We start from the raw sequence: 13,185 nt of genomic DNA, 5'->3' as shown, positions 1-13,185 counted from the left end.
AAAAAAGATTTTGAAACGACACTACGCGACGCGAATATTATTTTAATGTATAATAAGCGGGACAGCCGCACTCCGCGACGAACGCCTATCGACTGATACTACGAAACTCGGATTTTTCAAACGGCACTTTGCGACGCGAATTTTATTTTAACGTATACTACGCGGGACAACCGCACTCCGCGACGAACAATTCTCGAGTGACACTACGATACTCGGATTTTTCAAACGGCCCTGCGCAACGCGAATTTTATTTTAACGTGCACTACGCGAGACAACCGCACTTCGCGACGAACACTTCTCCAATGACACTACGAAACTCGGATTTTTCAAACGGCACTGCGCGACGCGATATTTTTTAACGTACACTACGCGGGACAACCGCACTCCGCGACGAACACTTCTCGAGTGAAACTACGATACTCGGATTTTTCAAACGGCACTGCGCGACGCGATATTTTTTAACGTACACTACGCGGGACAACCGTACTCCGCGACGAACACTTATTGACTGCCACTACGAAACTGGGATTTTTCAAACAGCACTTTGCGACGCGAATTTTATTTTAACATATACTACGCGGGACAACCGCACTCCGCGACGAAGAGTAATCGACTGACACTACGAAACTCGAGTCTCTCAAACGGCACAGCGCGAAACAAAACTTATTTTAACGTACACTACGCGGGACAACCGCACTCCGCGACGAACACTTATAGACTGACACTACGAGATTCGGATTTTTCAAACGGCATTGTTCGACACGAATTTTATTTTAACGCACACTACGCGGGACAACCGCACTCCGCAACGAACACTTATGGACTGACACTACGAAACCCGAATTTTTCAAACGGCACTGCGCGACGCGATTTTTATTTTAATGTATAATAAGCGGGACAACCGCAGTCCGCGACGAACACTTCTCGACTGACACTACGAAACTCGAATTTTTCAAACGGCACTGTGCGACACGAATTTTATTTTAACGTATAGTACGCGGGACAACCGTACTCCGTGACGAACACTTCTCGAGTGACACTACGATACTCGGATTTTTCAAACGGCACTTCGCGACGCGAATTTTATTTTAACGTATACTACGCGGGACAACCGCACTCCGCAACGAACACTTATGGACTGACACTACGAAACCCGAATTTTTCAAATGGGCACTGCGCGACGCAATTTTTTTTAACGTATACTACGCGGGACAACCGCACTTCGCGACGAACACTTCTCCAGTGACACTACGATACTCGGATTTTTCAAACGCCACTGCGCGACGCGATATTTTTTAACGTACACTACGCGGGACAACCGCACTTCGCGACGAACACTTCTCGACTGACACTACGAAACTCGGATCTCTCAAACGGCACAGCGCGACGCAAATCTTATTTTAACGTACACTACGCGGGACAACCGCACTCCGCGACGAACACTTATCGACTGACACTACGAAACTCGGATTTTTCAAACGGCACTATGCGACACGAATTTTATTTTAGCGTATACTACGCGGGACAACCGCACTCCGCGACGAACACTTCTCGACTGACACTACGAAACTCGGATTTTTCAAACGGCACTTTGCGACGCGAATTTTATTTTAAAGTATACTACGCGGGACAACCGCACTCCGCGACGAACACTTCTCGAGTGGCACTACGATACTCGGATTTTTCAAACAGCACTGCACAACGCGATTTTTTTTAACGTATACTACGCGGGACAACCGCACTCCGCGACGAACACTTCTCGAGTGGCTCTACGATACTCGGATTTTTCAAACAGCACTGCACAACGCGATTTTTTTTAACGTATTATACGCGGGACAACTGCACTCCGCGACGAACATTTATAGACTGACACTACGAAATCGGATTTTTCAAACGGCACTGCGCGACGCGATTTTTATTTTAATGTATAATAAGCGGGACAACCGCAGTCCGCGACGAACACTTCTCGACTGACACTACGAAACTCGGATCTCTCAAACGGCACATTGCGACGCAAATCTTATTTTAACGTACACTACGCGGGACAACCGTACTCCGCGAAGAACACTTATCGATTGACACTACGAAACTCGGATTTTTCAAACGGCACTGTGCGACGCGAATTTTATTTTAACGTATACTACGCGGGACAACCGTACTCCGTGACGAACACTTCTCGAGTGACACTGCGATACTCGGATTTTTCAAACGGCACTGCGCAACGCGATTTTTTTTAACGTACACTATGCGGGACAACCGCACTCCGCGACGAACACTTATCGACTGACACTACGAAAACCGGATTTTTCAAACTGCATTGCGCGACGCGATTTTTATTTTAATGTATAATAACCGGGACAACCGCACTCCGCGACGAACGCCTATCGACTGATACTACGAAACTCGGATTTTTCAAACGGCACTTTGCGACGCGAATTTTATTTTAACGTATACTACGCGGGACAACCGCACTCCGCGACGAACACTTATGGACTGACACTACGAAACCCGGATTTTTCAAACGACACTGCGCGACGCGATTTTTATTTTAAATTATACTACGCGGGACAACCGCAATCCGCGACGAACGCCTATCGACTGATACTACGAAACTCGGATTTTTCAAACGGCACTTCGCGACGCGAATTTTATTTTAACGTATACTACGCGGGACAACCGCACTTCGCGACGAACGCCTATCGACTGATACTACGAAACTCGGATTTTTCAAATGGTACATATTGCTTAAATTGCTTTTGCAAAATGCAGAAAATATATGTCTGTAGGGTTTGTTCTTTTTCACTGCACTATCAAACCGATGTAATTAGTTGGAATAAGATAAACATATAGATGTTTTCTAGCTCTAACTTTTTGCACTATGTTGCATTAGGGCAGCAATACAATGAAAAAGAACCAGACCTCTAGTAACATAGATGAAATCATAGACTATGTTTCCATCGAGGGTTTCATTCGGGTCAGGGCTGGGTTAGAGTTAGCGTTCCACCAATAGAAATATTCAGATTCGGACTCTAACCCCGGGATTCATAAATAAAACTTAAGCTCAAGTTCAAGCTTAAGACGGGTAAAATCTATAGTCTACGTAACACACCTTATAGGTTTCAAGGAGAGCTTGAACTCAAGTTCTCTTTATGAATCCCGGCCTAATAGTCTTCAACAGTTTCTATTGGTGGAACGCTAACCCTAACCCAGCTTAAACCCCCTCGATGGAAACAAATGTCTTGACCGGCGACTGGTTGGGAGAGAGCTAAAAGGTAGTAGGGTAGACCGGGTAGACCGTCGGTTCTACCTTTTGGCATCACTGGTTGGGGGGTTGGGGGTTTGAGACAGCGGCAGGCAGGGCAGGGCAGGCAGTCCTGGCAGTCAGCAGTCAGCACTCAGCACTTACACTGACGCCATACTTCCACTCCATTCCATAGTTTCCATTTCTCTATAGTGTGTGTGTAGTATACGTCGAAGAGTGTCCCGGACAGTCCCGGTACTCCCGGTGTCCACTGTCCGTCCCTCTTTCCCTCCCACCAAGCTCTCAATTCTCTCACTTCTCTCTCATGTCTCATCATTTTTTCCTTCTATTTCTGTCATCCCGTTTCTCGTCTTTATTAGTCTTTATGACATGGTCTTCATCAGTCTATATTTTTTACAAGTGTTTTGTGACAGTTGGTAAATGATAGTGTGGAAAGAGAAAAAATTTAATAATTACTGTTATTTTGATTTGATGAGTTACTCAAATTTTTATAATAGTTTTTTTTATTAATAATTTCTAATATTTTATAAATAATAAAATTTCTATAAAAATAGTACAATATAACCTTATCTTAACTGTCAAATATTGTTAAATATTCGTGTAAATGATGATAAATTAGTAAGAAAATGGATTTGATGAAGAATATATAAATCAAGATATATTGTCTTAATTTAATTATAAATTCATGTGATATCCTAGTCACAGTAACACACATACGTAATGACTGAATCAAATGACACTATGAGTAAAGATATCGGACCTGCTGTTATAGCAGAGCAGGAACGTGAATTAGCTCAAAATGCACTGGCAGAATTTCAAAAGGGTGCTTACTCAGTCAGTTTAACATATTTAAATAAGCTTGAAACTCTTCGACCAAAAGATTTGAAAGTAATGCACAATAAAGTCATTGTAGAATATTTTAAAAATGATTTGAAGAAGACAGAATTAATAAGGAAAAGTTTAAATGCTATATGTGGTCAAGCAACATCTGATTCTAATGACATAATGGATGATATTGAAAAATGCGTTATGAGATACAATCAAGCAGTTCTATTATATCATACAAAACAATATACTGCTGCACTTAAAATTTTGAACAGGTTGTTTACATTTATTGAGCCAATGGGTATGTATTCAGTAATATTGAGAACTTATGTATTTACAAATAATAAATTTATTTTAATATGTTATATCAATCTATATTTTAATTAAAATACTTTTAATTTTTCAGAGGAAAATTTAGCACATAAAGTATGTTTACTTTTAATAGAATTACACATAGTAACCTATCAATTTGATGCAGCAATGTCTTTAGTTAATTATATAGAAAGTCAATTTATATCTATTGATAAATCTAAAATAGTATCTGTTGATAAAGAAAGTAATATTAAGCCTGTAAAAGAGCAAAAAGATCAGAAGAAGGATTCAAGTGATATTTCTCTTGATGCTTTTAAGATTAAACTTCTAAAGTATAAAGCAAGAATATATCTCCTGACGCAACAAGTTAAATTGTGCAAAAAAGAATGGAAAACATTAGTCTCTTTAAATTCACAAATGGTAAAATGATAGGATTTTTTAATGATAAGGTAAATGTCTTATGCTTATAACAAAATTTAATTTTGTTTTAAATTTTTTAGGGTGCATCAACAGTTTTTATAAAAGCACACTTAGAATATTTAAGGGGAAATTATAAAAAGGCCATTAAATTATTGAATTCAGTTACAACAGAAGTTTTTAATTTTAAGTAAGTTTTCTGCTTCTATAATTGTATTTAGAGAATAAAAAATCATTTATTTATTTAGAACATGCGGAGAATCATCAGCTGTTTTATATTATAATAACATGGCTTGCCTGCATTTAGCAATGGGTAAACCAAATTTAGCATGTTTTTATTTACAAAAAGCTTTGAATGAAAATAAAAGTGCCATAGAGAGTGTACAAGGAAAAGACAATGGCAAGTATATGATTGTATCTATAAAAGCAATAAGAAAATTATATAAATTTCATAAAAACTTATAAGTTAAATATTTTTTAGATCCTTTGTCTTCTCAGCCATTATATACACTGCGAGGAAATAGACATTATGAACTAATGTACAGTTTAGGTGTATCTTTTTTACATGCTGGGCAACCAACAAAAGCATTTGATTGCTTTACCGAAGCTGCTCAAATGCTACATAATAATCCAAAGCTTTGGTTAAGGATGGCAGAATGTTGTATCTGCTGCTATAAATCTGTAAGTAAAGCTGAATTCAAAGAAATCTTAATCTCTTATATATCCTGTTTCATAATTTTAGACAAATGCAATTGATTTTAATATTCAAAAACGACGGAAAGATTTAGTTCAAAAAGTTATAGGCACTGGGATTTATAGAAAAATTATATTAGCTTCTTCACTTTCGAAAGAAATAAAATATCATACAGAAGGATTGTCATATGCTATACCACAGCCAACTTTAGAGTTTGGCTCATTATGTTTGAAAAATGCATTGTTTCTGTTGCCAAATGATAATGAAATTAACATATCCACTACTCCTTTTACCAATCCACAAGCACTATCACTAACATTGACTTCTGGTCATAGTTTAAGTAAGACATTAAATTTGTTAATATACTAAGCAATTGAATTAAAGAGAAAATACTATTAATATATAACACTGTTTTAGATAATCAACATGTAATCGCCCAATCTCAATCAACAATTATAGAAGCACTTAATTTGAAAATTAGCATTTTAGCTGCAAGTGCTTATGTATCATTATGTCTTGGCGATTATGTTATTGCGCTTGAACATGCTAAGGCCCTGTTGAGTATCAAAAAATTACCAGGTGCATATAAATTATTAGGTAATTTATATGCTGCTGAAAGTTTAATTTTTATGAACAAAATAAATGAAGCAATTGAATATCTGAAACCAGAGTATATTGAAGACTTAAATATATTTGTATCTGAGTCAGAAAGCTCTGATAAGGATAAGGAAAAAAATGAAGAATTGATCCCAAAATCTGTAAAATGTAAGAGAAACATGTATTAGATTTATAACATTATCTTAACTCTCAATAATTTTTCAGCTTGGTATCCTACATCAATTTCCACTGGTACTGCAATATTACGCTATAATTTAGCTGTAGCGTATGCCATTCGCGGTGAACTTGATAAGTCAGGAGAAACATTAAAACAGGTATAGTTCTTTAATGCTGAAGAGCAAAAAGCAAAAAACTAATTTTTTTATTATAGGTTTGGATGTCCAAAGGTCAAGATTGCGACGTGCCTATACATGTAATAATGTTAGCTTTATATATAGAATTACAATTAGGTATTTTTCATATTATTTAGTAATGACATTTCTTTGAGAGTAGTTGATGGCAATACATTTATTATTCTTGTTTCAGGCCATGCTGATATTTCAAGATCAATAATAAAACAGCATTGCCCCCAATATCGATAATTATGTCATATAAATATTAGTAATTTCATTGAGTCAAAGATGCAAATATTTTTAAAAATTCTCTATCTTTGAATACTAGCTCTGAGTATTTTTAACGCTACAAAGAAATCAATTAGTAATTTCATAATAAAAACCATTTTTATTTACGTAGCGAATTTGAAAATTCTATAAAACGATCATTGTAAGATTTTATATATTTGATATACAAAAAGAATATGAAAATTCGTATTCTAATCCGTACGACAAGCTGTAGTGTACTATGCAGCGTCTGTGACTGAAAGCATTGCAATGATGCCAAATAAAGATATTTCAAATAAAAAGTATCTTTAATATTGTTTATGAATGCAAGCCCATCCAGGCCACTAAACTCGTTAGTTCCGCTAACTGGTTCTGCGGAAGCGGCTTTATTGCCGTATACCTAGTATATTCAAATGACTAAATATTGCATTTATTCTTTATTATTATTAGAATTTTTAGTGAGTCGAGTTCTCTCATTGTTTTAAAATTAAAACGGATTGGTGAGGAGTGGGCTTTTGGAATCATTTTCTTAATAAGGAAGTTATTTGATCGACTAGAGATTATTGAGTTTAGTTTAAGGATTCATCAGCATGTAATGTACATGGCTAGTCCTTGCTATCTTTACTTTAAATAGACCACTGCGCGACGATGATGATAAGTAGTCAGGGAATTCGATAAGAAAAGCATAACAGAGTTTTAGATCTGGAGTTCACAATCGCACTATTGAAGTGTCGACAGAACTTCGATTACTTCGACTGTACTCATTGTAGACTGCAGTCAGTTCACAGTGCACAACGTGCACACGCTACACTGTTCTGCATGCTCCGCACTTCGCAGTCCGTCCGTAGTCCATGTCCACACTCCACACACATCACGGCGACACACAGTACACAGTACGTGTATACACTCCACTCCAAATAGTCTTCTATATATCTATGTAGATTGTCTAGGCTCCCTGCTCCAGATCGGGTGAGCTCGATTTGCTTCGGAAATTTGTTATAGTATGGTTAAATCCCCCAAGCGGGAACGGAGTACATACATACAAAACTGTATACCAATGTATATGTATGTACATACATGTACAAGTGTAGTAAGCTATACCTATATATATGTATACACAACGGTTCAGACTATATCTGCGGAAGTGCTCATTATTAGGATCGGAGTAAGTCCGCTTGCTCGTTCCGAGCTCAAATTTCCAAGTGCTCCAAAATAACGAGTGGGAATATATTCTCACCAGTCTCGAATTCGGCTATCCCGAATGGGAAGAAAGGCCGTATTTCTATCACATCAAAAACGGACATACAAACACGCGTTTTTATATTTTCCGTAGAAATATAATTTGCTGATCGTCAAACGATTCTTACTCACACACACACATATATATATATATATATATGTATGTACAGTGTTTACATTTTACGTCAACAAAACTTGTAATAATCGTGCCCACATACTTCTGACCCCTTTAAAATGATAGAAATTAACGCAACATTTATAGAATTTGAGCGTAGCAAATTTAAGAAGTAAAATTGTGATTATCATTTGTATTTGCTAGTTTTCCTTTTATTGTTTCCTAAAGAAGTTACGAATAACAAAGAAAATGACAAGATATATGAGAGAAAGGCTTTGCTGTGAAGTTAATACGAATTTTCTTTCTGGTAACGTGAAGTGATTCTTGTTAATATTATTGGTTGAATAAAGAATAGTAAACACGGGGATAGTGGAATAGTGGCAAAGTGAATAGCGATTCTGATCGGTCAGGAAGATGGACGCAACAATTGAGGGAGAATGCAGCGCTTTGGGCGGACTCTTTCAAAAAATAATTACTGATATGAAGGTACAATAATTTACAAATAGACCTAGACATCAAATATTAATATATAGAATGAAAAAGAATATTATTTTTATTCTCTATCCCCTTTTATTAAACTCTTGATTTATCTATTATCTTGTACAACTTTCTTTACTATAATTTAAGCTGTTTTCAATTTACTAAGTAAAAAAATTGTTTCAGAAAGGAGCTCCATTATGGGAAGATCTAATATCAAAGGCAACAAAGCTCCATTCTTGCCTAGAGTAAGAAATAATTGTTGTATTTGGTTTTATTTTCAGTTTAGTATTTTATTGTGCCATTTAATTTTTTGTTGTTTGTAGAGCTGCAATTCTGGCAATTTCTGCATATCTTGAGGCTTTTCAGAAAATTGCTGATGCAGCTACTAATGCAAGAGGTAATGCATTTAATTGTGTGAAATACGATAGCATGTTTGTAGCTCAAAAAGTAGAGCAATGTCGATGGATATAAAAATTAGTTTACAAAGACCATCAACATTTAAGTAGCCCTGCAAATAGTAGATCTCTTCAATAAGATCTGCCTTAATGTTTCTTTCAATAAATATAAAATTATGGTTTAGGTGCAACCAAGGAAATTGGAACAGCTTTAACTAGAATATGTTTAAGACACAAAAAAGTAGAGACTCGTATGAAATCTTTTACCTGTGCTATAATGGATTTTTTGGTAATGCCTTTGCAAGAGAAACTAGAGGATTGGAAAAAGTCATTAATAAATTTGGATAAAGAGCATGCCAAAGGTAATTTATTTTAAATTTTAATAATGTTTTAATATTAGATTCCTACTAAATACAATCATCTCTTTTTCAGAATATAAAAGGGCTAGGGCTGAATTAAAAAAGCAATCTACAGATACTTTACGCTTACAAAAGAAGAAAGCACGCAAGAGTCATATTCATAATCAATTTCAAGGTCATACTCAAGATACTTCTGAAACCTCAGAATTGAACAAGATGCTAGAAACATCAGCTGCAGTAGTACAGGAAAAACGACTCAGTTTGGAAGAAATTGAGAGAAAAGCTGTAAGAGCAGCTCTTTTGGAAGAACGTGGTCGTTTTTGTCTACTTGCTAGATATTTAAAACCTGTTCTTGTTAGTATAGTCCATTTTTTAATTAAATAATTTTTATATTAAGAAGATTATGATTAATATGAAGCAATTATTAAATTAGGATAAAGAAATTGCAATGCTGATGGAGCTGACGCATCTACAAGAAGTTTCGGATCAATTACAAAGACATACAGCCGCACCACATGACTTGCCGCCTGCATCCGAACAAGTAATTACGGATATAAAAGTTTGTGACGTGACTCAATGGTCTCTAGCGACGCCTCCTTCGAGTCCATCTCTGTCTCTTGGATCGAGAAAAAGCTCAATGTGTTCGATTAGCTCATTGAACAGTAGTAGTAGTGGTTCCTGCAAAAGTCATCCAAGTCCATCAGGATATCCTTGGCATAGATCCCTTTCTCAGGTAATTTTGTTGAAAATAATTCGGCTCCTTTTCAATTTTTAAATCTACTAGTAGATGTATAAATTAAAGTGATCGGTATATCGCATGATATACCAGTACCAGTTTAGTGCATCAAGCTATGTGTCGTGCTAGTAGCGGTTCGTAGCATCTGCTTTGTATATGAATGTAGTAGTCGATGTTGTACTCATTGTAGCCTGTAGGCGTCAGACCTTCCAGCATCAGCAGTATGATCGTCTTGCGTCACTTGGCCACTGGCAGTTCACGTGATTCTGGTTTTACTTCCCAAGATACTTTATATAATCAACCTATTTCCGAGGATCAGGTTAGCCGCACTAGTTTAAATGCTTGCTTTTAGCTACTAATGAAGATCGATGTTTAAATGTTTCTTATATTTATGTTTTATCTCAATCACCAAATTGTTGACGATTGCAATAATTATAGGTATGTAATGCAACTACTCAAGGCAATACTGGCTGTACTGTAACTAGACCTGCAACAACGTCCACTTGGCCAGATTTGCAAGAAAATAATGCTCAGTATGATAAGCAGAATCAAGGAACTGTTAATGAAAGACCTCATACCATATCTTCTGGTAATAGATTTTTTATCATTTTTTGTGAATAATTTGGTTAAAATGTCAATTCGTTCGACTATTAATATGTTTTAAATAATTTTAGCATATGAAAAAGGCCACCAAAGACCTGCTTTAAGCGTTTACACCTTTCAAGCACCAGATCGTGACAATAGCGGCTGCCATAGTCAGCCAGCTTCTCCGGTTTCCTCTTCCTCATCTTGTTCTTCCTCAAATCAACAATTATCTCGAATACAGATGCGGAGAAATAATGGAGGACCTCGACCGCCAATACCAAATAGATGCTCCAGCCTGGAACGGCCTTCCATTCCGAATAAAAATGAACCACCAGGAAGTCCTCGCGGAAAACCGAAATTGCCAATTCCAGCTCATCTAGCTAAAGGTAATGTGATCTTTCAATTTAATTTATACATATTTCTATTAATCTATATATTTCCTCTTTATCATATCATTAGAATTAGGAGGTCATCAACTGGTACAGCCCATGTATGTAAATATGCACGAGCTTGCAAATTTAGCAGCAAGTCGGGCACAAGAAATGCACTTTCCATTACCTCCACCGCCAGCAACAACGACACCAGGAAACGAAAAGGTATAAAATATTTTTTTGTTGGTACATGAACAATTTTCTAAATAAATATCTTAAATGATGTTTTGCGTTTATTACAGACTGAAGCGACAGAAAAAGATGGTGGCAGTCAAACCTCAGAATCTAGTATAGAATCAAGCAGTGGATATGGCAGTCAAACGGCACTTCCGCACTTGCAACAGAATCAGACTGAAAATAGCTGGAATGTATCTGGTGCTGCATCGATTCCTATAACGCGAAGAGGATCGATGCATCAAGCATCTCGGCCAGCCCCTCCGATAAGAAGAACTTCTTCTATTATAACTAGTACCTTTAGTACTCCCTTGTCCAACGCTAATGAAGAAATTACTACTGAAACTACTAACGATGAGACTGAAAATCTTCCCCCACCGCCAGCCTTTCTTTTGGAAGGCTCATCGCCGACTGCAAGTCCAACGCCACAAAGGTAAACTTTTTTCTTACTTTAAATAAATTTAATAAAATAATTATACGCATAAACAAATAACATTGTTTTAGGTCGATATCTGTTTCGGAAACTGTGAGAACGTTAACAGAGCTGCGTCATACGCCGGCTAGCCCTTCACTTTTGCGTAAGACGGCTGGCCAGGCACAAACGTATCTAAACAATCCAGCCGGTACGGTTCAAAGCAGCGTTCTGCAAATAACGCGTTCCGTCGTCGAAAGGTCCTGTGCAGCTGTGCGTACAGCGTCTCAAGAACGATCAGCAAGCTCCGCTCAAACATCCTCCAGTTCTGGTCAAAGCCAGGCTCAAGGTCAAGGTCCAGGTGGAGTAGGCCAGAGTTTCATGGCCGTGTTAAACGCGCAATTGGTGAACAGCAGGAATGCCCCAGGGAGTGCTCAAGGGAGCCCAAAGTCCGCGAGGAAGCATTCAATTGATCAACAGATTAACAAAACTTCCAAATCTTCTACTGGCCTTCTTGAAGCTATAAACGCCAAATTAGTGCCTCAGAGGCAAACGTGTCAAGGGGCTAATAGTACAAGTAAATCTGCTAGTGTTCGTCGGATAATGGCCAACCGTGTGCCCATCATGGATCCCGTCCAAGTAAGGGATTCACTGATGGACCAAATTCGTAGGGGTACCTCTCTTAGAAAGACCAGCGGTCCCATCAATGATCGATCAGCTCCTAAAATCTATTGAGCATTTTCTTTCTATACACTTGATCATGATTAATCAGTTTTCAATATCCGTGTATTTTTTTTTCTTTGCTAAAAGCGCGATCCGATTTGCTTCTTTCCGGTTCGAGTAGAAGTTTTGACGCAGTTTGTAATAGCAGGTCGCTAGACAATACTTTTGTAAACTCAGTGCTTTCCGTTTATATCAATGGATATTGCAAACACTTGTATTTTAGAATAAGGAATCTAAGGTAGTAGTGAACTGAATGATTAGTTGAGCTTAATTTGTGTATAGCATCTTTTGTTCGATGAGTTTGTTCAATTTTATAATAATTTAGAATTTAAAGCATTTTATTTAGGAAAGTATTAATATTTCTTTGTATTTCAATCATTAATTAATTTTGGTAAAGTATTATGACTTCAACGCTTTGGGTATTGTCTCTTGAAGAGAGTGTGGTAATTAACAATAGAAGATTGGTAAAATGCAATAAATTTTAATAATCTGTACACAATTTTCGAAGAACTATAACTGAAAATGACTATTATATATACATACGTATTATATATATTTAATATAGAAGCCTCTGAAGTAGTAGAATGTTGCTCCATACTGAATAGGCTTTAATTTAGTTAGGACGCACAATAGCTTCGCTTTTAATGAAATTTAATAAATTAGTTTGATATACGATTGAAGTATGATACAAACATGCAGCATATATATTTTACAAGTCTCATATAAAGCCACTAATTAATGATTAACCCGCTTGCAATATAAGCAGTCAGCGTGTTATGATATTTTTTTTATAAACAACTAAAAATAGA

General features: G+C 36.8%; 2 protein-coding genes across 3 annotated transcripts; both read left to right on the top strand.

Annotated features, from left to right (window-relative positions):
• The first annotated feature begins 3,402 nt into the window (after positions 1–3,402).
• Positions 3,403–7,013, top strand: Not10 (CCR4-NOT transcription complex subunit 10). Its single transcript, XM_066736693.1, has 10 exons — positions 3,403–4,388; positions 4,494–4,819; positions 4,900–5,006; positions 5,065–5,216; positions 5,298–5,497; positions 5,559–5,850; positions 5,928–6,275; positions 6,333–6,442; positions 6,499–6,577; positions 6,654–7,013. Exons 1-10 carry the CDS (start codon positions 3,983–3,985, stop codon positions 6,707–6,709), a joined length of 2,076 nt encoding a protein of 691 aa, XP_066592790.1. The 5' UTR covers positions 3,403–3,982; the 3' UTR covers positions 6,710–7,013.
• An 874-nt stretch (positions 7,014–7,887) lies between these two features.
• On the top strand, positions 7,888–12,699 carry mim (missing-in-metastasis). 2 transcript variants are annotated; one of them, XM_066736691.1, is made up of 12 exons: positions 7,888–8,567; positions 8,745–8,806; positions 8,885–8,958; positions 9,142–9,318; positions 9,389–9,669; positions 9,749–10,048; positions 10,242–10,370; positions 10,490–10,640; positions 10,726–11,022; positions 11,096–11,232; positions 11,310–11,674; positions 11,746–12,699. In XM_066736691.1, the coding sequence occupies exons 1-12, from the start codon at positions 8,496–8,498 to the stop codon at positions 12,386–12,388; spliced, it is 2,688 nt and encodes an 895-aa protein (XP_066592788.1). In that variant the 5' UTR covers positions 7,888–8,495; the 3' UTR covers positions 12,389–12,699. The 2 variants fall into 2 exon arrangements, with proteins under 2 accessions (XP_066592788.1, XP_066592789.1); XM_066736692.1 differs by lacking the exon at positions 10,242–10,370.
• Positions 12,700–13,185: the final 486 nt, after the last annotated feature.

Source organism: Prorops nasuta, unplaced genomic scaffold (assembly GCF_024137725.1).
Source record: "Prorops nasuta isolate Cenicafe-Biocafe unplaced genomic scaffold, Cenicafe_Pnas_1.2 PNAS00015, whole genome shotgun sequence".
Taxonomy (NCBI): domain Eukaryota; kingdom Metazoa; phylum Arthropoda; class Insecta; order Hymenoptera; family Bethylidae; genus Prorops; species Prorops nasuta.
The sequence above is the reverse complement of the archived record's forward strand: the minus strand, read 5'-3'. Positions and strand labels throughout refer to the sequence as shown.